The sequence below is a fragment of the Lithobates pipiens genome, unplaced genomic scaffold, assembly GCF_037356315.1.
Source record: "Lithobates pipiens isolate NorthernLeopardFrog02 unplaced genomic scaffold, aLitPip1_a1.2 Scaffold_24, whole genome shotgun sequence".
NCBI lineage: Eukaryota > Metazoa > Chordata > Amphibia > Anura > Ranidae > Lithobates > Lithobates pipiens.
This window is the reverse complement of record NW_027507786.1, coordinates 3,875,042-3,902,782: the sequence shown is the minus strand read 5'-3', so window position 1 is coordinate 3,902,782 and position 27,741 is coordinate 3,875,042. Positions and strand designations below refer to the sequence as shown.

The following is a 27,741-nucleotide window of genomic DNA, read 5'->3' as shown; positions in this document are numbered from 1 at the left end:
ACTGACAAGGGTTATGACTCTGTCCCAATCACTATTTAAACTATGGGTAGGTTTTAAAATGATATATATATATATATATAGATATATATATATATATATATATATATATATATATATATATATATATATATATATATATATATACATATCTATCCACTTAGTCTATAATTTTCAGACTCCTCTCTTAGGTGCATTCACCTTCCAATCAATTCCTAAAAAAGACAGAAGGATCCTTGCTATGTGCAGCAGCATTGTGTTTACAGAAACTATTTTCCTTTAAATCCATTTTTTATGTTGCCAACATGGTCTCCCAAATGAACATTTAGTGCCAGTGTAGTCCTCCCCACATACTGGAGACCACTCGGACACTGTAACATGTGGCAAACATAAGTAGATATACATATAATAAAGTAAATAAAGAAAGAAAATTAAGCATTTTTTACATGAAAAAACTTTTAAATCTTGAAAAGAACAAAAGCCACAAACATTTATCGTCATACATTAATCTTTCATTTCCATCAAAAGCAAACTCCTGTCAATAGAATTAACCTGAGAAATGTCAACATCCAAACCTTTCTCGTCATAACCTTTTTTGGATAAACCTATTCCTCAACAATGTAGCCTGTGTCAAATAGTCCTCCTCTCTGGATAAATTGCATTTCAGTCTCATAAACTGTCTGAAAGGCACTGACTTCAGCCAAGATTGGTGGTGGCAACTATCCAGGGGTACATATGAATTATGATCATTTTTAAAAGAGGTGGTAGTAACAAGCTGACTGTTTCCACATGGATTGTAGGATCCAGGAAATGTATCTTGTTCTGCGTAGCCTCATAGTTGAGATATATACCCCTATCATTAGTATTTAGTTCCTCCATATACCTTGCAAGTGACTATCACCATCCCATAGGAGGAGGATGTCATCCAAATAATGTGTCCATAAAACCACCTCAGGTCTACGTTGGCCGTAGGGGCTCAGATGACATCCTCCTCCTATTTCTCTATAAAGAGGTTAGCCGAACTGGGGACATATTTAGCCCCCATGGCAACTCCCATACCTTGTAAGTAATACTGGCCACCGAACCAAAAATAATTATGAGGAGGCCAATATTAGAACACTTTTGTCGCTCGGCTAACGCCAAAATTTGATTCAGATAGTAACTGCCTCAAAACCTAAGGAATGGGGAACAATGGTATATATAGAGTTACATCCACTATAACCTTTAAACGATTCTCACAACTCTCTGTGTTATTCAATAAGCATTTCAGGAACAAGTGGCTGAAGATAGTGTTTCATGTACGTAATTGATCCCGCTTACAATCGGATGTCCCTTTCATTCAGAATTTTCATGTAGTTTAAGTAATAGATCACTGGAATATGAGTAGTCAGAGGGACAAGAAATTCTTTTTGTCTAAAATACCTTGCTTATAGACTTTAGCAACCAGTTTAGACAATTCGTTCTTATAAAAATGCATAGGATTTTTTTTCAAAGTGATATACGTCTCCCTATCCCCTAAGATCTTATTCAGTTTTACATTATAATGTTGTCCATTTAATACAAGTATGCCACTCCCCATGTCTGCGGGCTGGGTGACAAGTTCAGTCAAACAATTGTTAAATCACTTTTTCCAATGTAGTTTCCATTTTATATTGTTTTACTTTTAAGTCCTTTGAATCCTTTAATACTAGATCCTTAATAACTTTGACAGTAGAGGACATATTCCCAGGAGGATTAAATAGTGAAGCATTTGTTAAATAAGAATGTTGGATATCCATCACCACAGTCCTTCTATCCTTCACAGGATTGGACACCACATACCTTTTGAAATTCAATTTTCTATTGTATTTCTGAACGTCAATGAAAGTTTGAAACTTATTGAAACTATGAGGGAGAGCATATTTCATAATTTTATTTTTTTATAAAAATTTTACAAAATTACAAAAAAAGAACCAGTGTAATGGAAGAATTCTCTTGGCCGCTAACAGAATAAAATAAGCAAGCCTATTTAAAGGTTTCCCAAATACCAGGAAAAGGGAGGTCTAGAAGATAATGTAGCAGATCCAACGGAAGGGAGTGGTCAAGTACTCATTGGAGCAGGGACATTACCATAGACCAAAAAAGGCACAATAACCTCACATTGCTAAAAAGTATGAAAATGGGTACCTCTAGTTTTACCGCAATGCCAACACATAGGGGAAAGGGAACGATCTTGACAATGTAATGACAATGTAAAAATTCAGGTGTTCTATACCAGAACAGTAGGATTTTGTAAGCCATCTCTCTCTGCGCCACGCATTTGTATATTTTGGTTGAAGATGACCATATTTTGTTCCAACGGGGGGAGTGATGGGATGTAGAATTGGTGACCATTTATACATATAGAGGTGAAGATCTGCAGAAGTTGGCATCATAAAGTAGTTTATAAATAGAGGAAATTAGATGTAAATGGTGAGGGCCTTGAGTGTGGAGAGATAATGTTTAATTTGGAGGTAAAAAAAGAACATATATTTAGAGATGTGGCACTTAGTCTGGAGGTCATCAGATGTACGAAATCTTCGAGTGGCTGGATGGACAAATTGGTTAAGCTGAAACAAACCAGCTTAAGCCCAGGATGACACATGGCACAGGATAAGCTATCAGGAATAATGGGATTAAAGAGTACATTAGATAGGGGAGGACATGGCGAAGAGAGAGAGAACAAATGCCGCGTACACACGATCAAACAATCGGGTGGAAAAGTCCGGCAAACTCAAGTCCGCCGGACAATCCCCCTGGGTGTAGCCTCCGACTTTTTTGACCCGAAAGTACGGCGGACTTAGAAAGTAGTTGTGCACTCCAATCTTCCCGCCGGTCTCGCATTTCGGCAGACAATCCGGCCGTGCGTGCGTATGCCAGTCCGCCGTACTTTTGAAATGAACGGAATTTTCCCGCCCGGAGAAAAGTCTGCTCATTTCGAGCGGGTCTCCAGGTAGGCATGGCCAAGACAAGGGCCTCTTCCCGACAACCCTGGCCGTTGGTTGTCGGGGTCTGCGGGCGAGGGACTTATCAGAATCCGGGAGCTCCCTTTAATAAGGGGGCCCCCGGATACCGGCCCCCCACCCTATGTGAATACCCATTCACCTGTAAAATAAAGTACAAAAAAAACACAACACACAAGATAAAATGGTTTATTGCACAGCTCCTCTGGGACTGTGACACCATAATGGGCGGGGACATCATCTGGTGATGTCCCTATATAAGTCGCCGCACGCCCGGTCCCCGTCATTGTGAGCGGAGCAAGCGACGAGGCAACATCTGAAGAGAAGAAGGGAAGAACAGAAGAACAGAAGGCGGCGGCGGCGACAGAAGACCGGGCCACCGCCTGTAAAAGAGCTATAAGAAGGCGCGGTGGCCCGGCAGAAGAACCGAAGAGGGGGACAAGACCCCCAAAGTCGGAAGAAGAGGCTGCGGCGAGGAAGAAAGCCGGGCTCCTCCGCTAGCAAAAGAGCTAGAAGAAGATAGCGGAGGAGTCTGGCGACAAGACCCCCGAAGACAGAAGACCCCCGGAGCTGTGCAATAAACTATTTTATCTTGTGTGTTGTGTTTTTTTTGTACTTTTTTACAGGTGAATGGGTAGGGGTACATTGTACCCCATACTCATTCACATAGGGTGGGGGGCCAGTATTCGGGGGCCCCCTTATTAAAGGGGGCTCCCGGATTCCGATAAGCCCCTCACCCGCAGACCCCGACAACCAACGGCCAGGGTTGTCGGGAAGAGGCCCTTGTCCTCATCAACATGGGGACAAGGTGCTTTGGGGTGGGGGGGGGCCGCGCGGCCCCCCCTTCCCCAAGGCACCCCCCATGTTGAGGGCACGTGGCCTGGTAAGGCTCAGGGGGGGCGCGCTCGCTCGTCCCCCTCTTTCCTGGCCGGCCGGGTAGCGTGCTCGGACAAGGGTCTGATGTGGACCTGGGGGGGACCCCCACGCCGATTTTTTTCGGCGTTGAGATTCCCCTTTAAGTCCATACCAGGTGGCGGGGCCAGCGACGTCTCCTTCGCAGGCCACGCCTACCTGGAGACGCGCTCGAAATGAGCGGACATTCCTCCGCGTGTGTGGGCGAGTCCGTTCATTTCAAAAGTACAGCGGATAGTACAGCGGACTTAGTACGCCGTATTAGTCCGCTGAAAAAGTGCCATGTGTGGGCAAGTAGCCCGTTCGGAAAGTCCGACGGACAGTCTGGCGGGAAGTCCGCCAGACTAAGTCCGTCGGATAGTCGGCTACGTGTGTATGCGGCATAAGTGACACAGGTACGCCAAATCTTTAAAATAAAAAGCATTGGGGCCAAACATAACCCCTGTAGTTTAGGCAATTATACACGGAAGGCCGCGCTTGTGGAGTAGGTCACAGTCAAACAGGGATATATGTGAATGCCTGTGCCTCCCCCAGGCTCTATTGATAATGTATTACTAGTTTCAGTTTTTATGAGGTATAACAATGTAGAAAATACATATGTAAAAGTTGGACCTATTTATATTAATCGCTATGAGGTTGCTGCCTCCCTAAGAACACAATCTGTAAACCAGGTTATGTTTAAAAATTGAATAGTAGTGATGGGCTAATGGCGCTACCTCAAACCTTATATTACCTTTTATCTTCCCTATAGGCTCTGTGCAACCCAATATGTGTTTGCTATAATGTCCCAATTTTTTTGTGTTTATGTCCAACAAATTTTTTCTGTTAACCCAAATTCAACCATGTGCCACTACAAACCAATTATATTGATTACCCTATGTTGGATAACCTCGAAAAAGGTGGACACGTTCAGTTATTCACCAACGTAGTCAATCAGTCAGAATCCCAAAGGGATAATTAATAAATAAATTAAACCCTAAAGCACCCAAAACCACATATGAAATCCAAGAATCCCAAGCAATGTTCAAAATATTTTTGTGATACTAATTTTTGTGATACTAAAAATATTAGTATACTAAACAAAAACAAACGCACTCCGTGTACAAAGCCCCTTATAGGGGAAAATATAACACCTATAATCGCACTGCGCTTGCGCAGTTCCTGTGCTAATAATTACTTTCACTGTGCACAATTTATATTTCCACTATAATACCCCAGTAAGTGAAAAAAGTTATTGCAGTAAAGAAACAAAGACAACCAAAACCATGAAAAATAAAAATAAAAAATGAGATAAAAAATAAAACGAATGTGTGGGGTAATTCTAACCCCCTTACGAATGTAAAAAAATACAAAAACCTAGAAAAAATGTGAATAAGATCAGAATATCAATAGATATATATATAAAGTCCACACAAAAGTCTCTTATCAGGTATTTTCAACTGTGCGATTATTCTTTTTCAAATAACAGGAAGGTGACTTTTGTGATTAGGCCTGCTTATTGGTGACTTCCGTGCTCGTTCCCCCTCAAGGGTCCCCACTCACCGAATCCACGCACCCCCTAGGGGGTATATTGCCTGTAATCTGTGTTCCACTAGGTTGAGGATTCTTCTAATTAGCTCTGTCTTCAACTGGTCCTCCCCAGGATTTATTGGAAATGATGAGAGAAGGAGGCTTTGTTGTCCACCAATGGGTCCTCAAGAAAGAAAAAATCTGCTCATGGTGTAGTATTCTCAATAACTGACCACTTGAGAGAAAGGGAAACGGGCTACAAAAAAGGTTCTTCAAAAAGGCTTCTACAAAATAATAGCTTCTGCAAAAAATTTTTTATATATGCCTTATTTATATATATATAGCAGAGGACTAATAATCACTTAAAATATGCTTTATTACAAAAATGTTATATAATTACAAAAAAGAGAGCTTTTGCATATATTAAAAAATTATTTTACAGCGCTTTGTGCAAAAAAAGGTTTTTTTACAAAAAAGTCCCCTTAAACCAAAGGTGCGATCTACACCAATTGCACTGTGAGCCTGTAAATTTAGTATATATGTACCAATGATGCAGCTCAAAAGAGTATACCAATAAAAATGACAAAGTAAAATAAAATAAAAATCAGAAAAAATCAAAAAAATAAAATAAAAATAAAGTAAAAAGTATATGCTTAAAAGCAGCGGTACAATCCTTTTTTGTGCAAACTAGCACTATACACAGTTATATGGAGCCTAAGTCCCCAATTCTCTGTCCTTCTCCTAAAGTTTAGGGGGTCCCGTTTTTTAGGCACTGCAGGCTACCCATATACTGGATGCAAAGCTACTTATCTTCATCAAACAGTTAGCCTCCTTGCATGGACGGAGGCTTGAAAGAACTTTAGCACCAGCCCGGTTCGCCAATCCACAAGGGTAGTCACCCTGATCGAACGGCGTGCGCTCCAGCTGCGCTCCACCGGGTCAGGCGCACCGGAAATGACGTGGTGTACGTAATGACGCTGTAAGCGTTTCGTCATAGACGTCCTCAGCAGCGATAACCCCTGTAGTTTAGGGCCTTGATGTAAAGAAGAGGACCAGATCAGGGAGCCCATTTCAATTTCTAATCATCTACTTTGTGCCAGCCGAGAAGACCAGGATGAGACCGATTGGAGGTGAGAGGCGAAATATTTAAGAACATCGGGTGCACCTAAGCCACCACAGTTCTTTGGGGAGAAGACCACAGAACTGGTAAACCGATGTGCTTTGTTGCTCCAAATAAAGTTGAGAAACCAAGGTTTAAACACCTTTAGTTGGGACATTGGGACAGGCACTGGTAGTGTTAAAAAAAAAAATAAAGCAATTTAGGTATGATAGACATTTTCAAGATATAATTCTGCCCAACCATGAGATAGGGTATGTATTCCATTGCTTCAGCATGTCACTAATGCCCCTAAATAAAGGTGCATAATTAACCGGATATAAGGACAAATAGGCAAGTGTAATCTGTACGTCCAGATATTTAATAGAATGAGGACACCCCCCCCCCCCCCCCCCGGATATGGATATTACTTCTGTAAGGCGGAAAGGTCTTCAGAGGGAATGTGGAGAGGCATAGGTGTAAATTATATAACCAGATAAGCGGCTGAATTTGGGAAAACAAGGTGTGTAGGGATGAGAGGGAGAGATGAGGATGTGTTAGGGTTAGCAGGATATTATTATGTGTCTGGGTGGACACGGTCGGAAGCTGCTAAGGGTTCTAAACATATAATAAAAAGACGCGGTGGTAGCAGGCACCCCTGCCTGGTGCCATTAGACATTGGGAAGGTCTGCGACGAAAAGGAAGTCATCCGAACCTGGGAAGAGGGATTGGAGTAGAGGGCCTCTAGGGCAGAAATAAAAGAGCCCCAAAGCCAAAGCGGGATAAAGCAGCATTGAATGCCCATTTGGAAAGCACGCTGAATTCGGGGCAGCCCAGCAGCTCAATTTCATACTGGCAAGTTCTGGCCAGTGGTCTATTCACATGACCCAGTAAGCCAGTGGATCGTCGACTGGAAAGCTCCCCATCTCTGTTTTTGCCCCCTTTTGCCCCCACCATGTGATGCAGATGCTGCTGATGGTATATAGTAGTTAACAGCCCTGGGTGGCAAGGATTAAAAAAATTGTGAACTGCTTCCTCCCAGCCAAGTATTACTCCCAAGGGTTCTGGGGATGGTCATGGTGTTCCCACCCGAGTGATTAAAACATGACTGTAGCTGTAGATGGTGATGTGACATTTGTCTGCACTCTGTATCTGTAAGAGCTCTGATAACCATCCGGTCTGCTCCAATTTAAGGACACAGAAGATGAAGTCACTTTCAAGGCTTGTGGCAGGTTCACAGGCAATGGTTCTAGAATGTAGAAAACATTGGAGCTTAACATTAGAGAAAGAAAAACACATATTACATTAAAGAAGACATATAATAGTATAAGCATAGTGCAGGCATATGCAATTAGTGGACCTCCAGCTGTTGCAAAACTACAAGTCCCATCATGCCTCTGCCTCTGGGTGTAATGCTTGTGGCTGTCAGAGTCTTGCTATGCCTCATGGGACTTGTAGTTCTGCAACATCTGGAGGTCCGCTAATTGCATATCCCTGTGTAAGAGGATCTCCCTGGGTAATTCTCATTTTTACATGGTGGGCCTGTAAAGGATTCAACCACCAGATATTCAAAGCACTACATGACTTTTATTAGTTCAAAGCCTAACAGTTTATGGAGTATACTTCTTAAAAAAAAGCACATTATCAATAAAACCCATAAAATTTAGTGGGTTGAAGTAATAATGTTTTCACGCGTACACACGGTCAGAATTTTGGTTGGAAAAAGCTCTGATGGTTTTCCTGACGGAATTCCGACGGGATTTCGCTCAAGCTGTCTTGCATACACGCGGTCACACCAAATTCCAACCGTCAAAAACACAGTGATGTACAACACGTATGACGGGACTAGAATAAGGAAGTTCAATACCCAGTAGCCAATAGCATCCATCTCATAGTTGAACCTGAGCATGCGTGAGTTTTTGCGCGTCGGAATTGCATACACGTGATTGGAATTTCCGATGTTTTTCCATCGGAAAAATTGAGAACATGCTCTCAAATTTTTGCTGGTGGGAATTCGGCCAGCTAAATTCCGATGGAGCATACATACAGTCGCATTTTCCCATGAAAATAAACCTCTCATCAGTCTTTTGCTGGCCGAAATTCCGATCGTGTGTACGCGGCATTAGTGTATTTTTATTGTTGTGTAGTAAAATATCATAGTAAACTGACCGGTAAGGCCATTGAGAAAACTAACTATATACAATAAACAAAGGAATTAGGGATGACAATAGTAGGTCCATTCTCCAGGAAGCATGCTGTATTGTCCACTAGGGGGCAGCGTTTGTCCATGAATCATCTCCATGAGCCTTGGGCCGTCTTAGCTAGCCCTGATTCTCTTTGAAGCCTGTAATCACACATATCACACCAGCTGGGCTTGAGCCAAGCCCTTGTTTTTCTGATATGCTACAAAGCTTTAATGTGTAACTGGTTACATTCCAACTTGGGGCCATCTGTCTGTATCAGCCAGGGAATGAAATACCATAAATATGATATTAAATCATGAATTCCAACACTAAGGTTCTCTAACAAACCTCTGAGGGCTTCACAGAACAGCTGTATTTATACTGAGATTAACTTACACACAGGTGGACTCTATTTACTAATAAGGTGACTTCTGAAAGCATTTGGTTCCACTAGATTTTAGTTAGGGGTATCGAAGTAAAGGGGCTGAATACAAATGCACGCCACACTTTTCACATATTTATCTGTAAAAAATGTTGAAAACCATTTATTATTTTCCTTTCACTTTGTGTTGGTCTTTAAAATAAAATTCCAATAAAATACATTTATGTTTTTGGTTTTAACATGACAAAATGTGGAAAATGTCAAGGGGTATGAATACTTTTTCAAGGCACTGTATCTCATAACACAGAGATGGAAATAACTTTACTACAAAGTACTGTTAATCATTACCACTACTGTGTCAATCTATTTTCATATGCTGGAAGAAATAAAAATCTTGTTCTGTCTATTACATTTGTGCCCTATTGTTATATTTTTGGTCTACCAACTACAATGATATCAGGAGGAATTTGTGTCCTAACACACAGAGATGGTGTCAGTGGTACTTACCTTCTTCAATCTAGTGTGGACTCTGCTCCTAAGGCATGTGGCCATGTGCACATCTGGGTTTTAATCGGAGGACGCCAGACACATCCAATCAAAGTGGTACCCACCTCCTGACATCCTGACAGGGCATAGCAAATCAAAGTTGTACCCTTTCCCTGAAAGCCACAGCCTATGTTATAACTACATCTATCCCAGGGCTCAGAGGAAGAGGGGATCTCCCCTTGAAATGCGTCAGCCATCTGGAAGGTTCTTTGACTTGATGGGAACACTCTTGGTGACCTGGTCGCTGTCTCCTACAGACCTTGATATGCTTTTATCATTATTGTATTTGTGAGTATACTTCTTTTTTGTGTTGTGCATTGTGTTTGTGAGTATACTTCTTACATTATTAAAGATACCACTTGGGTAATGTGCTAGGTTGGTGAGCCCTCTTTTTTTTGTTTTACAGTGTTTTCTTTGGGTTCTCCCCCGACCCTCAGAGGGCAGCAATACCTGTACTTCCTTTTGAACTACCAAGATTGTGTGATGCACCCAACACTATTACACCACCCTTGAGCACAGAAGAATACCATTGCACCTTCTGGTCATCCATGTCTGCTGCCTATCCTTACCAGTGGCTTGTTCCTAGTTCTCCATGTCTATTGCCCACCATTACCTCTGGCTTGCTCCTGACCATCTGTGTCCACAGCAATCTGTTTTCTAGATTGCTCCTGGTAACCTCCGACTCCTGGTCTGTGGTACTTAGAACAGGGTGAACCTGGGGGTCGTAACCTTTGGTTAGCATGAATCAAAGCCCAAACCCTCATGAGAGGGTGCCTGCTGAATAGCAGCTGGCTTTTAGACTCAACACCATGGGAGATCTTGTGTCATCTGCTCTGACCTGGGACCATCCTCCTACCTCATCAAGTCCTGATCCAACTCCCAGGTCAGTCTGTTGCAGGGGCGGACTGACCATTGGGGCACTCGGGCACTGCCCGAGGGCCCCATGCCACTAGGGGGCCCCATCAGGGTGGCCAGCCTCAAAAAAACCAGGGACAGTATGTAAAAATCTGTGTTTTTAAAAAAATCCCAAGATTATAGCTGCCCCGCCTCTCCAGTACCTTTTCAGTGTGAGTATGTGTATACTCTGTGTCCTGTGTGTGTATACTGTATATGTGTGTGCGTGTGTATACTGTGTGTGTGTGTGTGTGTATACTGTGTGGCCCCATAATCTCCTATTGCCCATGGGGCCCCATAATCTTCTATTGCTCGGGGGTCCCATAATCTCCTATTGCCCGGGGGCCCCATGAGTTGTCAGTCCGCCCCTGGTCTGTTCCGAAGTGATTCTAGTCCAGTATCCAGGATGTCCCCTTCCAGTGTGCGCCAACATGGTTCTTACTCTGCACATCCAGCTACCAGGGGTAACCTGATCCATGGTACCATGCTCTATCAAGAACCAGCTGTCAGCCTACATTTCTTGGGTAAGTCTACCACTTCCCATTGGATATCCCACACAGTGTACATAGAGGGCCCACATCGGTATAGTTGGCATTTTGACATCATAAGATACTTGTGAACACAGATGTGCTGACAGGTGTACTCAGATACCCCTGGACTCCAACTGTCACCACAGTAATGGTGTAATTATGCCCAGATTTTAGGCTTGGAAGAGTGACAATTGAAGAGTTACTTGTCACAGTGATGTGGGAAGAAGCATTCCAATAATAGGTTATATTGTATGACTTTATCACACCGGTCATATTCATTGGCTCTACCCATGATAATGTGATGGTGTTTGCCCCAATTGTAATAAAAGTAACATTTCTTGGTGGGGTTGGATCTGGGAAAAGAAAAGAAAATTAGAAGAGACAATGGCTTGGGTTAGTTGATCTTTACACACAGGTAGCAAATACGTATACAGAGCAAAATGACTGCTAGAACACCTCATATGCCATGTACAGTACAGAACAATGCAGCCTCAGGAGAGACGCAGAGCATACAATGCAGTCACATAAGGCAAATACATAAAAGAAAAGCTAGTAACTCACAATAAAACATGAGTTTTTATAGGGATACGCACAAATTTGAATGATTTAATGTTCTCTTTGAAGCACTATGGAAGTTGCCAGTGCTATATAATGAATAAGATCAAAAACAGATTAAAATTAAGGAGCATTAAAGTGGAACTAAACTGGATCCTTCATAACAAACTGAAAACTCAATTTAATTCATTTTTTTTTTTCAAAGAAAACTCTCCCATCCATCCATCAATGTCTCCATGCTTTATTTTGTTGAGAAATCACTTTGAAAAACATCTGACTAGCATTTCTAGCCCTTCACATATTTAATAAGGACAGATGATTTATGTAATATTGTATTTATGGGCGTATAACACGCACTTTTTTCCCCCCCTAAAATCAGGGGTAAATCGGGGGTGCGTGTTATACGCCGACCCCCCACTGTTGCTACCCATTTCTGCCATTCTCTGTGGCTCTGCGTTCTCGGCTATCTTCGGCCATTCTCGGTTATTTTCGGCCACACTGGCCGAGTGTGGCCGAAAATAGCCGAGAACCGCCGAGTGCGGCCGAAAATACCTGAAAGCCGTCGAGAACTACCGAGCGCCGCCGAGATACACAGGACATCCGCTCTGTATCTCGGCGGCGCCATTTTTAAATGCCAAAGACACTGACAAGGCTGCAATGGACTGACAAGGCTGCAATGGACTGACAAGGCTGCAATGGACTGACAAGGCTGCAATGGACTGACAAGGCTGCAATGGAAGGCTGCAATGCAAGGCTGCAAACGACTGACAAGGCTGCAATGCAAGGCTGCAAATGACACTGACAAGGCTGCATTGATGGGCATTTAAATGTAAGTTTTTTTCCTTAAACTTCCCTCCTAAAAGTTTTTTTCTTTTAAATTCCCTCCTAAACTTGGGGTGCGTGTTATACGCCGATAAATACGGTAATTCCTGCAATCCATCTGCCCTTAGCTCAGACTTGCAGGCGGGATGGGGCTTAGTTGAGAAAGCCCCTCCTCCCCTCCTTCCATGAAGACTCCTGAGATGCATGACATAATTTTGGCCTAGGGCAGAAACCAGGAAGCAACTGAATTAATTAAAAAAACTAATATAAAGTACCTTCCTACTTTTTTTCTTAGGCTAACAGCATAAGGTTTAATGCATGTTGATTGAGGGCGTTCATTTCTGCTTTAAGGCATTAAAGTGATTGTAAAGTCTTGTTATTTTTTTTTCTTTAAAAATACCAAAGATGTTATACTTACCTGCACTGTTGCAGAAGATTTGCACAAAGCAGTCCCGATCCTCCTCTTTTCGGGTCCCTCTTTGGTGCTCCTGGCCCCTCCCTCCTTTCAAGTGCCCCCCACAGCAAACAGCTTGCTATTGGGGGCACCCAAACCGAGTCACAGCTCCCTGTGTCCATTCAGCCGCCCCCTCTCTCTCCTGATTGGCAAACTGACTTTGACAGCAGTGGAATCCATTGGTGCCACTGCTGTGTCTCAGCCAATCAGGAGGGAGAGTATCAGACAGTCGTGACACTCTGGACATCGCTGGACAGAGAGGGGGCTCAGGCAAGTATTGGGGGGGGGGGGAAGAGGGGCTGCTGCACACAGAAGTCTTTTTAACTAAATGCATAGAATTCATACAACCCCTTTAACCTCCCTAGCGGTAATCCCGAGTCTGGCTCGGGTTGGGATTTTAATTACATTAGCGGTAACCCCGAGCCAGACTCGGGATCGCATCGCTCGATGCAGGGGAGGACACAGGGAGAGTTACTCACCTTGTCCCCTGGATCCAGCGATGTCCCCCGCACTGTGTGATCGAGTTGTCCTCCGCTCGATTCACAGTGCCGAATGCCGCCGAGCTCCGTTCCCTGCGACGTTACGGCGCACGGGATCGGAGATCGGCGGCAAATTCAAAAAAGTAAAAACACACAAAACACACACAGCACTGTAATCTTACAGATTACAGTGCTGTAGTAAAAAATACACCCCCCCTTTGTCCCTAGTGGTCTGTGCAATGCCCTGCATGCACTTTTATATTATAAATACTGTTTTTTCTGCCTGGAATTTGGAGATTGTCCATAGCAACCAAAACATGTCCCTTTTTCAGTTTTTTTTTGGATTTGATTACATTATTGAATAATTTTTATTATTCTTTATTATATTATAAATTTTATCATACCCGGGATGTCCGCTAGACTCTGGTTTGAAGAGATTTCAGAGCGTTATTCCTAAGAATTACAGGACTACAAAATAAAAGCCAGATTTCTGTGCAAAATAATTGTACCTAATTCCAGACTGAATCATACCGCCAGGGAGGTTAAGGTAAACTATTAAGGCGGCATAGTGATTTAAAAAAAAAAGAAAATCTTAATTTCAGAATATTCGGATTTCAGAATTTTCAAATTTTCGGTTTTTCGTTCTCATTTTCGAATCTATGGGTTTTGGAATTTCGGAATTTACTACATTTTCAAATTTCAAATTTTCGCATTTTAGAATTTACGAATTTCAAATTTTTCCCAATTTCGAATATTCAAATTTAGAATTTACGAATTTACAAATTGACAAATATTTAAATTTACGAATGTAGCAGTGACCCCCGAAGGAGCTGCTGGTTTTTATTGGGCTTACCATTACCTTCTTGATCTCTTGTCCATCTAGGGATTCCCGTGGTAGATGGCCAAAAAAAAAATTGGAAACGTGTGTACAGTGCAGAGGGGGGAGGCCCCGACCTGGACAGCTAATCAGCTTCTCTCTAGTGTACAAGCAGAGCAATTCACTTGTACACTAATGCCGGTTAGCTGTCTGGGTCAGAGGCCCCTGCCCTCTGCATTGTACACACGGAAGAGACCTGCTAGCCACATGGAGATCCTGCGAGCACCACAGAGCTGCCGTACGCCCTCTCCTCTCTCTTAGTGTGCTGACAGCCAGCAGAGGTGCAGGGGGAGATGCTGCAAGAACCAGGATGTTGCAGGTGAGTGGCCATGCCCGGGGTGATTTGCTGGATGGTCTGTATGTTTGGGGGGGTTAGAGAGCGCTGTGTTGGAGTTGCAGATGAAGTGAAGTCCTGTACCATGTCTGCACCCTCTCACCCTCCCCTGTACCATGTCCTCACCCTCTCCTGTACCATGTCCACAGCCTCTCACCCTCTCCTGTACCATGTCCTCAACCTCTCCTGTACTATGTCTTCACACTCTCCTGCCCCATGTCCACACCCTCTCACCCTCTCCTGTACTATGTCAGCACCCTCTCACCCTCTCCTGTACCACGTCCACACCCTCTCACCCTCTCCTGTACCATGTCTGCACCCTCTGCTGTACCATGTCCACACCCTCCCTGTACCATGTCCACACCCTCTCCTGTACCATGTCCACACCCTCTCACCCTCTCCTGTACCATGTCCACACCCTCTCCTGTACCATGTCCATACCCTCTCACCCTCTCCTGTACCATGTCCACACCCTCTCACCCTGTCCTGTACCATGTCCTCACCCTCTCCTCCACCATGTCGGCACCCTCTCACCCTCTCCTGTACCATGTCTGCACACTCTGACAGTCTCCTGTACTATGTCTGCACCCTCTCCAACAGTGTTCTGTACCATGTCCTCATGCTCTCTGACTGTCTCTTGTTTCCTATCTGCAATCTCTGACCATCTCCTGTATCATGCCCCCCCCCCCCCACTCTGACCTTCTCCCTTTCTCTCCTTTTCTCCCTTTCTCTCGTTTTCTCTCTCCTTTTTCTCCCTCTCTTCCTTCCCCCTCCATCCCTCTTTCATTTTAAACTCTAACCACACCTCCATTAAGCCACGCCCCAAAAAGAAAATGAATTAAGGCATGCCCATTTTCCCTGCTTTACTAATCCAAACCTACAAATAAATGCCCCGCCCCTAATTAAAATATAACTCTGCCCACATTGAAAAAAATGTAGCAATTTTTTTTTTTAGAATGTTGGCAACTATGAGGTCATGGAGTGGCCTAGCCAGTCTCCAGACCTTAATCCTATACAAAATTTATGGAGGGGGCTTTGAGTTTCCAAGAGGCGGCCAAGAAACCTTAAGGATTTAGAGAAGATCTGTGAAGAGTGGACCACCAAAATCCCTCCTGAGATGTGTGCAAACCTGGTCACCAACTACAAGAAACGTCTGACCTCTGTGCTTGCCAACAAGAATTTCTCCACCAAGTACTAAGTCATGTTTTACTTGGGGATCAATACTTATTTTACTCACTGAACTGCAACTTAATTTATAACATTTGTTTTATGTGTTTTTTCTGGATTTTTGGTTGGCATTCTACCTCTGTCATATAAAAAGTGAATAAGACGTTCTCAAAAATTGTTCTTATATTTCACACTTGGTAACGTAAAGCTGAATTCCCCATGCTCTGATCATACACATATGACACAGATCACTCGTGGATCATACTCACATGTGGCCGCTGTCACTGTAGTGATTGGACTGTTGCAGCTCCCACTGATTGTCTGTACAGTGCTGGTATAATTCCTTCCTGGTAGTAAGTTAGTGAAGGTCACTTGTGTAGATGTATTCTGCAATGTCCTATTTACATCTCCTGTTATGGTGACATTATAATTGGACACGTTTCCTGTTGGCGCCTTCCAGTTCACCACCAGAGAATTCACCAACTGGTAATTGTTCACTGTGACACCCACAGCTTGTCCGGGAACTGGAAATACAATGTTCATAATGTTATGTGCTTTATAAGACACATTTAGCTGTACCCAAACAAAATTGACGTCCTTTTTTCCCCCCATAAATATAGCTTTCTTTTGGTGGTATTTGATCAGCTCTGCGTTTTTCTTATTTTTTGCACTATAAACAAAAAAAGAGCGCTATAATAAATATCTCAAATTTCTCAATATCTCAATATCTCAAATTTAAAAATAAAAATAAAATTCTTCGTCAGTTTAGGCTGATATGTATTCTTCTACATATTTTTGGTAAAAAAAAAATTTTTTTTAAATTGCAATAAGCGTATATTGATTGGTTTACGTTATAGCGTCTACAAAATAGGGGATAGATTTATGGCATTTTTTTTTTTTTTTTTTATACTAGTAATAGCGGTGATCCCTAGGGGTGTGGGGGGGGGGGGGGACTGACTAGTAGACATGTGCACTGCCAAAAAAATTGCTTGTTTTCATTTAATTTTTAGGGGGTTTTTTTTTTTGGGTCAATCGTTATGATCACAATTAGTAAATTAGCACATTCGTACATTTGCACATTCGTACATTCGTAAATTTTTACATTCGTAAATTCGAAAATTCATATATTCGTACATTCGTACAGTCATACATTTGTAAATTAGAATATTCATATATTCGTAAATTCGTACATTCGTAAATTCAGAAATTTGGAAATTCAAAATTCAAAAATCCGAAAACCCAAAATTCAAAAATATGAAATAGTAACTAACTATTAAATTTCTTTTCAAATTTGGCTGCTAGTGAACGTAACGAATACGAAGTTATCCGAAGTTACGAATTATCCAAAATAACGAATGCCGAATCTAAACAAATGGAACGGAAAAAATTTATAAAAAATATTAATAATAAAAAGTTTTTATTATTATTATTGTTATTTATTATTATTAATTCGTTACGTTCCATTTGTTTGGATACGGCATTCGTTATTTTGGATAATTCGTAACTTCAGATAAATTTGTATTTGTTACGTTCACTAAAAGCCAGATTTGAAAGGAAATTACAATACCTATAATTTTATAGTTAGTAATAGTTAAGTTATTATTATTTAATTATTATTTCAGATTTACGAATTTACGAATTTACGAATGTACGAATTTACGAATGTATGAATTTACGAATGTGCAAATGTACGAATTTATGAATTTACAAATTTTTGAATATTCTAATGTACGAATATTCAGAAAAATTTGTTAAACGGGTTTTCGTTAATTCGGATATTTCCGAATTAAAGAATTTGTCTAAATTCGTTAAAAAACTAATTTGGAAAGAAATGAATTGCACATGTCTACTGACTAGGGGAGGAGACCAATTGGTGTTCCTAGTAGGAGCACACGATCTGTCTTCTTGCCCCTGAGAGAACTGGGATTTGTGTGTTTACACACACAGATCCCGGTTCTTGCTCAGTCACGAGCGATTGTGGGTGTAACTTAAAGCGGGGGGAGGGGTCCGGGGAGAAGCCGCTGTCAGGCTTTATTGAAATCTATACAGGGAGATCGGTGATTGTAACTCCCCCCACCGCACCGATCATCCCCGACTGTCCAGGTATCGGGTGAAGCATCGAAGCATTTGCCCGAGTACAAGTACTTGGGCAAATGCTCGGTATTGGTACCGATACTGATATTAGTAACCCTAAACAAAATAACAAAAAAATATATAAATTGTAAAAAATAATAAAAAAATTAATTGTAAAAAAATAAATAAAAATAAAAAACTACTGACACAATCCACGCCTCATCAGTGCCACCTATCAGTGCCCATAAGTGCTGCATATTAGTGCCATTGTCACATGACATTAAAAAAGAAAAAAAAAGTATTGCTAATCGGTATCAGCGAGTACTTGAAAAAAGTATCGGTACTTTGGTCTTAAAAAAGTGGTATCGGTGCAACCCTAGTGTAAAGGTTTCAAAGATGGCAGTACGTCTGTCAGTGATGATCTCGGCCGTGGTGATTCCCGGCCCACAGCAGTCATACCTGTGAACATTCAGTGCATGGAAAGCCTAAACCTGCATAATTGACGCATAACCTGTTTTGACGGGGAAGGCCGGGATTTTCTCGATCGCATCATTGCACTGCGGAATCAAAACAGGCATCAAAGCAATGGAACAATTTCATCTGAATGTAAAGGGATGGCGAGTGTTTTCTGGGACAAACCTGGCATTATACATGTGGATTTTCTACCCTGTGGTGCCACTATCAACAGTGAATATTACTGATGTGCATATGTGCGCACCTCCCTCATTATGACATCACCACTTGTTTGGTGGGCGGAGCACAGCATAATACTAACAACTAACAATAATCCTTACCTTCACATATTGCTTCAACCTGAATTGAAAGAAAAAGAAGCAGAATTAGCAAAGTTCTTTAGTCATAGCAATTTACATATATTGAAATTCAGCCTGAGGCCGCGTACACACGGGCGGACTGTTCGCCCAACTTTGTCCGCTGAACAGTGTTTGGGCGGACAGTCCGCTCGTGTGTGGGCTTTCAGCGGACAGTTTCAGCGGACAGTTGGACGGACAAGGTTTTTCGGAATTTCCGAAAAACTGTCCGCTGAAACCTTGTTTGAGCGAACAGTCCGCCCGTGTGTAGGCTTGCTCGTCAAACAAAGTTGCGCGCATGCTCAGAAAGGATTTTCACGCCGAAAGCTATAATGCAGTGTATAGGACGTCGTATTTTTCGTCCCGTCGTACGTGCCGTTCACGTCATCGCGCACGGTTTCAGCAAACTGTTCGTCCGTCGTGTGTGGCCATGTCCGTCCATGCTAAGTTTGAGCGGACTGTTTGCCGAAACTGTTGGACGGACAAAGTTGGGCGAACAGTCCGCGCGTGTGTACGCGGCCTAATAGTTACATGCCAGCCAGGATCAGACAGGATGTCAACAGGATACATACTAACTGGGATGCAGAATTCAGAAAGCAGTCAGTCAAATCTGGGGGTCATCAACTCGTTGATCGTGGTCCACCTGTTGACCGCCGGCAGGTGACAGGTGGACCACGAATAGGTTCCTGCGCCACCGACCTCCGCCTTCTATGTGCCGGTCCTTTCTCCCTCCCAGCATCAAGCCTTCTGACCACAACACACTTCTGATCCCTGCATTCTGACCACAACACACTCCTGATCTCGGCATTCTGACCACAACGCACTCCTGATCCCTGCATTCTGACCGCAACGCACTCCTGATCTCTGCATTCTGACCGCAACACACTCCTGATCCCTGCATTCTGACCACAACGCACTCCTGATCCCTGCATTCTGACCGCAACACACTCCTGATCTCTGCATTCTGACCGCAACACACTCCTGATCTCTGCATTCTGACCACAACGCACTCCTGATCCCTGCATTCTGACCGCAATGCACTCTTGATCTCTGCATTCTGACCGCAACACACTCCTGATCCCTGCATTCTGACCGCAACGCACTCCTGATCTCTGCATTCTGACCACAACGCACTCCTGATCTCTGCATTCTGACCACAACACACTCCTGATCTCTGCATTCTGACCGCAACACACTCCTGATCTCTGCATTCTGACCACAACGCACTCCTGATCCCTGCATTCTGACCGCAATGCACTCTTGATCTCTGCATTCTGACCGCAACACACTCCTGATCTCTGCATTCTGACCGCAATGCACTCCTGATCCCTGCATTCTGACCGCAACGCACTCCTGATCCCTGCATTCTGACCGCAACGCACTCCTGATCTCTGCATTCTGACCGCAACACACTCCTGATCTCTGCATTCTGACCACAACGCACTCCTGATCCCTGCATTCTGACCGCAATGCACTCTTGATCTCTGCATTCTGACCGCAACACACTCCTGATCCCTGCATTCTGACCGCAACGCACTCCTGATCTCTGCATTCTGACCACAACGCACTCCTGATCTCTGCATTCTGACCACAACACACTCCTGATCTCTGCATTCTGACCGCAACACACTCCTGATCTCTGCATTCTGACCACAACGCACTCCTGATCCCTGCATTCTGACCGCAATGCACTCTTGATCTCTGCATTCTGACCGCAACGCACTCCTGATCTCTGCATTCTGACCGCAATGCACTCTTGATCTCTGCATTCTGACCGCAATGCACTCCTGATCTCTGCATTCTGACCGCAATGCACTCCTGATCTCTGCATTCTGACCGCAATGCACTCCTGATCTCTGCATTCTGACCGCAATGCACTCCTGATCTCTGCATTCTGACCGCAATGCACTCCTGATCTCTGCATTCTGACCGCAATGCACTCCTGATCTCTGCATTCTGACCGCAATGCACTCCTGATCTCTGCATTCTGACCGCAACGCACTCCTGATCTCTGCATTCTGACCGCAATGCACTCCTGATCTCTGCATTCTGACCGCAACGCACTCCTGATCTCTGCATTCTGACCGCAACGCACTCCTGATCCCTGCATTCTGACCGCAACACACTCCTGATCCTTGCATTCTGACCGCAACGCACTCCTGATCTCTGCATTCTAACCGCAATACACTCCTGGTCCCTGCATTCTGACCGCAACGCACTCCTGATCTCTGCATTCTGACCACAACACACTCCTGATCCCTGCATTCTGACCGCAATGCACTCCTGATCTCTGCATTCTGACCGCAATGCACTCCTGATCTCTGCATTCTGACCACAATGCACTCCTGATCTCTGCATTATGGCCGCAATGCACTCCTGATCTCTGCATTATGACCGCAACGCACTCCTGATCTCTGCATCCTGACCGCAATGCACTCCTGGTCCCAGCGTAATGCACTGTTGAAACCTGCATTCTCTGCATAATGCACTCCTAAATGTCAAGCTTTAAAATTGAGCACACTCCTGGAATGGCATGATGATCTATGTCAATCATGATAAACAATGTCTGACGATGCCGACCCACCACCATAATAACCTGTTGCTCATGCTGATCTTAACCCACCACTACTTATATCATAAATAAACTACAGTTTCCCTGGTGCCCTGGAATGTAAATACAGTGGCAAAGATCCTGGGTGATGTCATTGATCAAATAGGGTCATATTTAGTCAATCACATCACCCAGGATCTTCGCCCCCTTTGTTTACAAACAGAAAACAAAGGGGGCAAAAAGGTAAATTCTTCCGGGGCTGAAATGGTTAAGATGCATGTCCAAAAGTATTTTAAAAATATCCATAATCCCCTCTGACACCACCAATTGTGGAAGGGAGTTCCACATTCTTATTGCACTGACAGTGGAAAACCCCCTGCTCAGTTTAAGGTTAAACAGCTTCTTCTCCAATCTCATTGTGTGGCCCGTGTCCTCTTAGCCCCTGTACACACGGTCGGAGATTTCGACAACCAAATTCGTCGGATTTTGTCCGTCGGATTTTGTCCGTCGGATCTTGTCCGAAACTGTTGCATACACACGGTCGGACAAAGTTGTCGAAAAATCCAATCATTCAGAACGTGATGACGTAATTTTGTTACGATGGGACTACGTTCAGGCTAGTAGCCAATAGCTTTGATGTAGGAATTTGATCTGAGCATGCGTGGCACTTTGTCCGATCAAAATTCTCGACACATGATCGGAGTATGTCCGATCGAACCAGTTGGTCAGAAAATATTTCCAACAAGTTGGAAAATTTGGTCCGACGGATATTCCGACGGAATCAGTCCGATGCATACCACACACAGTCGGACAACACGGTCCGGTAGGACACATTCCGATGGATTCTCCGACCGTGTGTACAAGGCTTTACTCTCCCTGAGGCTGAATCGTTTTTTTCCTATGCTGGGATCACCATTGAGGTATTTGTAGATCGCTATCATGTCCCTTCTCAACAGTGTAAATTTTGGCAGCAAATTTCGATTTAGTTTTAGTCTTAGGACTAAAATGGCATTTTAGTTTTAGTCCCATTTTAGTCTTCTGCAATTGTTTTAGTTTTAGTCGTATTTAGTCGACTAAATCTCCAGTATATTTTAGTCAACTAAAATTACCTACGTTTTAGTCGACTGAAATCTAATGGGTGTAATTAAATTGTAATGCATTACTAATTATTTCGCTACAATTTCCAAACTCATTATATACTGCTGGAGTGAAAGTCTAATATGTTATTATTTATGGTATTGAGGTATGAACATGCACTAGTGTTAATTTTGAAGTCAAATTCCAATTTAGTTTTAGTCTTATGCCCTGTACACACGGTCGGAAATTCCGACAACAAAATCCATTGTGTTGCATACACACGGTCGGACAAAGTTGTTGGAAAATCCGATCGTTCTTTGTCCGTCAGAATTGTCTGCACGCAATCAGAATTTAAACAATCAGATTTTGTTGTCGGAAAATTTTAGACAACAAAACATTTTCCTGCTCTCAAAAAGTCAGATGGAGCCAACATACGATCGGATTTTCCGACCACACGATCCGATCTCACATTTTCCGTCGGAAATTCCGACCGTGTGTACAGGGCTTTAGTCTTTTGACTAAAATGGCATTTTAGTTTTAGTCCCATTTTAGTCTTTTGACTAAAATGCCATTTTAGTTTTGGTAGTATTTTAGTCATCTACATTGTTTTAGTTTTAGTTGTATTTTAGTCGACTAAAATAGAATTTCATTTAGTCCACTAAAATGTTTTAGTCGTTTTCGCCTACGAAATTAACACTGCCTCTCAAGCGTCGCTTCTCCAGGGAGAACAAATTTAGTGCTTGTAGCCGTTCCTCGTAATTGAGGTCCTCCTGTCCCCTTATTCGTTTCTGGACTCCTGATGACGTCAGATGTCACTGACGAAACGCGTCAGTTCGTAGGGCGTGTGATACATCACTTCAGCTAGTTGGAGTGCAGGTGGAACGCAAACGGCGGACCTGCATATTTTGAATTGGGCAAACTGCTTTTGTCGTGTTTTTTGCCGATGCCTCGTATGGAATAAAAGGAATTTTTACATACTACACAATGAGGAGCCCTTTCTTCTTTTTCAATATACGATCAATTTGTTGGAGTTCATCGTGCCGAGGACCAGTCTCTCTTCAGAAGACATACTCCTACTGATATCTGCCCTTGGTTTGACTCCCTGTAACGGGTGTCAAATTCTTCTGGTGAGTAGATTGTCTGCCTGGTGGTCGTGGAAGACGCTATCTATCTCACGTTGATAGAAGATTTTGGTGGTGGTCTAGGGACATTTAATTTCAAATCTAATTTCCATTGGAAATCTTTTATATTGGACATTTATTATTTATTATTATTTCTTCGGCACGCATTTTTATGAATTCACTTATGATTTTTAGCACTATTATTGTGTATGTATACCCAGAGCTTTCTCCATCCTTGACTCTCCAAGAGGTTCTCCCCCCCAGTGAGTAGTTTACGTTTATGTTTTTAGCCCCCAAGTGCATGACCCTACATCTCTCCATGTTAAACCTCATTTGCCATGTAGTTGCCCACTCCATTATTTTGTTCATGTCTTTCTGTAAAGTTTCTATATCCTGATGTGAACTTAATGCCCTGCTTATTTTTATGCCATCTGCAAAAACTGAGATTGTGCTATTTATCAGTGTTAATTTTGACATCAAATTTCGATTTAGTTATAGTCTTTTGACTAAAAATGTTGCTTCTCCAGGGAGAACAAATTTAGTGCTTGTAGCCGTTCCTCGTAATTGAGGTCCTCCTGTTCCCTTATTCGTTTCTGGACTCCTGATGACGTCAGATGTCACTGACGAAACGCGTCAGTTCGTAGGGCGTGTGATACATCACTTCAGCTAGTTGGAGTGCAGGTGGAACGCAAACGGCGTGCCTGCATGTTTTGAATCGGGCAAACTGCTTTTGTCGTGTTTTATGCCGATGCCTCGTATGGAATGAAAGGAATTTTTACATACTACACAATGAGGAGCCCTCTCTTCTTTTTCAATATACGATCAATTTGTTGGAGTTCATTGTGCCGAGGAACAGTCTCTCTTCAGAAGACATACTCCTACTGATATCTGCCCTTGGTTTGACTCCCTGTAACGGGTGTCAAATTCTTCTGGTGAGTAGATTGTCTGCCTGGTGGTGGTGGAAGACGCTATCTGTCTCACGTTGATAGAAGATTTTGGCGGTGGTCTAGGGACATTTAATTTGAAATCTAATTTCCATTGGAAATCATTTATATTGGACATTTATTATTTATTATTATTTCTTCGGCAAGCATGTTTATGAATTCACTTATGATTTTTAGCACTATTATTGTGTATTATTGTGTATGTATACCCAGAGCTTTCTCCATCCTTGACTCTCCAAGAGGTTCTCCCCCCCAGTGAGTAGTTTACGCTTATGTTTTTAGCCCCCAAGTGCATGACCCTACATCTCTCCATGTTAAACCTCATTTGCCATGTAGTTGCCCACTCCATTATTTTGTTCATGTCTTTCTGTAAAATTTCTATATCCTGATGTGAACTTAATGCCCTGCTTATTTTTATGTCATCTGCAAAAACTGAGATTGTGCTATTTATCAGTGATAATTTTGACATCAAATTTCGATTTAATTATAGTCTTTTGACTAAAAATGTTGCTTCTCCAGGGAGAACAAATTTAGTGCTTGTAGCCGTTCCTCGTAATTGAGGTCCTCCTGTTCCCTTATTCGTTTCTGGACTCCTGATGACGTCAGGCGTCACTGATGAAACGCGCCGGGTTGTAGTCTTTTGACTAAAAATGCCATTTTATTTTTAGTCGTATTTTAACTATCTGAATTGTTTTAGTTGTATTTTAGTCCATTCAAACCTCCAGTACCCATTATTATTCTATGATAAGTGCACCTGCTATCTTCTTGGAAGTTTGGTATTGATGGAATTTGGACGTCAAGTATCACATTTCCATACTACCACATATATTTGAAATCTCCCGTATAAGAATTGGATGGGGTCACATGAAGGACTGATTCATTGATGTTGTAGAGTCTTGACCTCTCATGAGGATTTTTTTATGTGCATAGCATTTTCCCATTCTCTGCGATTTTTTCATGAACTGCGCAGATTATTATTTTTCATAATTCACCATTTTCAGTGAGTTTACTCTCACAGATTTATTCTCACAATATTTTCTTTGATATTTGTCTGGTGTGTATTGTCACTAGTATCCCACATTATTTAGCGCTGCAATTTTTGTTTTTTATTAATATATAATGTTACAATATTAATTATAATAATAATAATATTAATTATAATAATAATAATATTAATTAATAATAATAATTATATTTTTCAAAATGGTTGGGCCTAATCAAAATAATCAAATAAGAATCAGAACTTACCTTCCCCCCAATTATTCCAACAAAGAAGAGAAGATGGAGGACGTTCCGGGGCATATTGTTCTTTCCCAAAGGTTGTCCACCAAAAATATCCAGCTTGTTTTTTACCCTTGTTGGCTGCAAAAGTCGTCTCCTCTAAATCAGATGGAGGAAGCCTATCTTTATAACCTTCAAAATGAAAAAGAGTGAGTCTGCTTCTGCTTCTTAAGTTTTCATAGATAAAGCAGTTCTTGGGAGTGAACGTTTGGAGAAAGGAGGTGGATTAAGTTACATTTTGGTATAAATAGAATGTCTGTTATTTAATAGGATGGGGAAACTGCCCAAGGAAATATGCAAATATTTCAAATGCAGAGAGAACAAAGCAAAAAAAATAAAAAAAATCTATACAGAAGTATCTCATGTGATGTCAGATGCAAGTAGTGCCAGATGCTGGTAGTACCAGTAAGTGGCCCCTGTAATCAGGAATGAGAGAACCTGGCCGAAGTGAGTTTGGTTGCTCATACCTCAAGCCCCATGCATGTGTCCTGCTTCTTAATATAGGGGGGTCAACAATGCCGAGAGTTGGTGAAAGCAGGGGTCCGTCATCCGGAGATAATTCCGAAAATCATCCGGATTATTCTCCTGGAGGTCCCGCAGCAAAGGCATATGACATAATTGGTTACGATTAACCTCCCTGGCGGTATGATTATTTCAGATTTTAGGTGCTGAAAGCGGTACAATTATTTTGCATGAAAATTTGGCGTTTTATATCGTAGTCCTGTAATTCTTACGAATAACTCACTTAAATCTGTCCAAACCAGTCTAGCAGACATCCCGGGTATGATAAAGTTTGAAAAATGAAATCATAAATTATAATATAATAAATAACTATAAATAATTATACCAAATAATAATAATAAAAATTATCCAATAATGTAATCAAATCAAAACACTGAAATTTGCTCAGTTGCAGAATTGTCGCTGTCATTACTTTTCAGTATTTGATGACAGATCTCCCCACAAATCGCTATCACTCAATTCTACGAGTGATTCCAATTTATTATCGCTGTTTTCTAGCTGGTCTAAAACCATTTTTGATGTAAAGTTACAGTTTTGGTTGCTATGGACAATCTCCAGTTTCCAGGCAGAAAGAACAGTTTTTATAATATAAAACTGCATGCAGGACACTGAGCAGACCACTAGGGACAAAGGGGATGTGAAATAATTACATACAGCAATGTAATCTGTAAGATTATATTATACTGTATGTAATGTGTGTGTTTCACTTTTTGAATTTGGCGCCGATCTCCGTCCCTGTGCGTCGCAACGCTCGCAGGGAACGGAGATCGGCTCCGTGATGAATCGAGCGGAGGACGAGCCGCTCACAGTGCGGGGGGACATCGCTGGATCCAGGGGAGAAGGTAAGTAAAGTCTCCCTGGATTCAGCGATGCGGTCCCGAGTCTGGGGCTACCGCTTTTGGTATAAAATCTCCACCCCGAGCCAGACTCAGGAATACCGCCCGGGGGGGTTAATAAAGAAACCAATTTTTGGTCCAAGAAATCCTCCTCCTCCTGTTCCTGGACTGGACTTGGGTCAAAGCAATAACTCCAAGGCCAATAATAAATAACACGTTATCTCCCCCCCCCCCCCCCCCCGATTCTGTAACATGACTGGTTGATGAACGGCCACTCAGAAATGAACTAAAAAGCACAAAATGAAAAGCGTGAACTGAAGAGCACGAATCAACACTCACCTAACACGAAATTAGCAGAAGAAGCCCAAAGGGTGGCGCTAAAGAGCTGAAAAACCACATAGTACGCTACTACATTCGTGTTTGTTGGCTGACAATTCCTTGTATGCAAGATAAAATCCAGGCACACGCCTTCGGGACAAAAGTCTGAGGTTTTGTCTGCAGAAAATCTTATGGTGTGTATGAGGCTTAAGAATTAAAGATTCACAGATGTTAGTATATCCTGAGAATCTTTAGTACTAACACTTTATTTGCATGAACAGTTTGTAGTTCCCACTAACAAGTGGCAGCTGACAGGACTGATCACAGTGGTCACATGATCACCAATCCTTTCAGCCTCTAGGGGGTACAAACCCCATTGAAGGGAGGAAGGCATTAATATTTATTAGATGAATGTAGATTATATCGTTTATGATGGGCCTTTAACCACTTAAGGACCGGAAGAATTTCCCCCTTAATGACCAGGCCACTTT

The 27,741-nt window shown here is 42.4% G+C and overlaps 1 protein-coding gene across 1 annotated transcript in view; it reads right to left on the bottom strand.

The window, feature by feature from the left end:
- LOC143929549 (receptor-type tyrosine-protein phosphatase eta-like) overlaps positions 1 to 25,595 on the bottom strand; it is a 48,523-nt gene extending 22,928 nt beyond the window's left edge. Inside the window, exons 1-6 of the mRNA XM_077453428.1 lie at positions 25,542 to 25,595; positions 18,586 to 18,604; positions 15,988 to 16,242; positions 11,152 to 11,383; positions 7,585 to 7,744; positions 487 to 532 (exon numbers count right to left, since the gene is read on the bottom strand). Coding sequence (XP_077309554.1) covers positions 487 to 532; positions 7,585 to 7,744; positions 11,152 to 11,383; positions 15,988 to 16,242; positions 18,586 to 18,604; positions 25,542 to 25,595 — 766 coding nt within the window. The remainder of the gene's footprint in view (positions 1 to 486; positions 533 to 7,584; positions 7,745 to 11,151; positions 11,384 to 15,987; positions 16,243 to 18,585; positions 18,605 to 25,541) is intronic.
- Between the last annotated feature and the right edge of the window lie 2,146 nt (positions 25,596 to 27,741).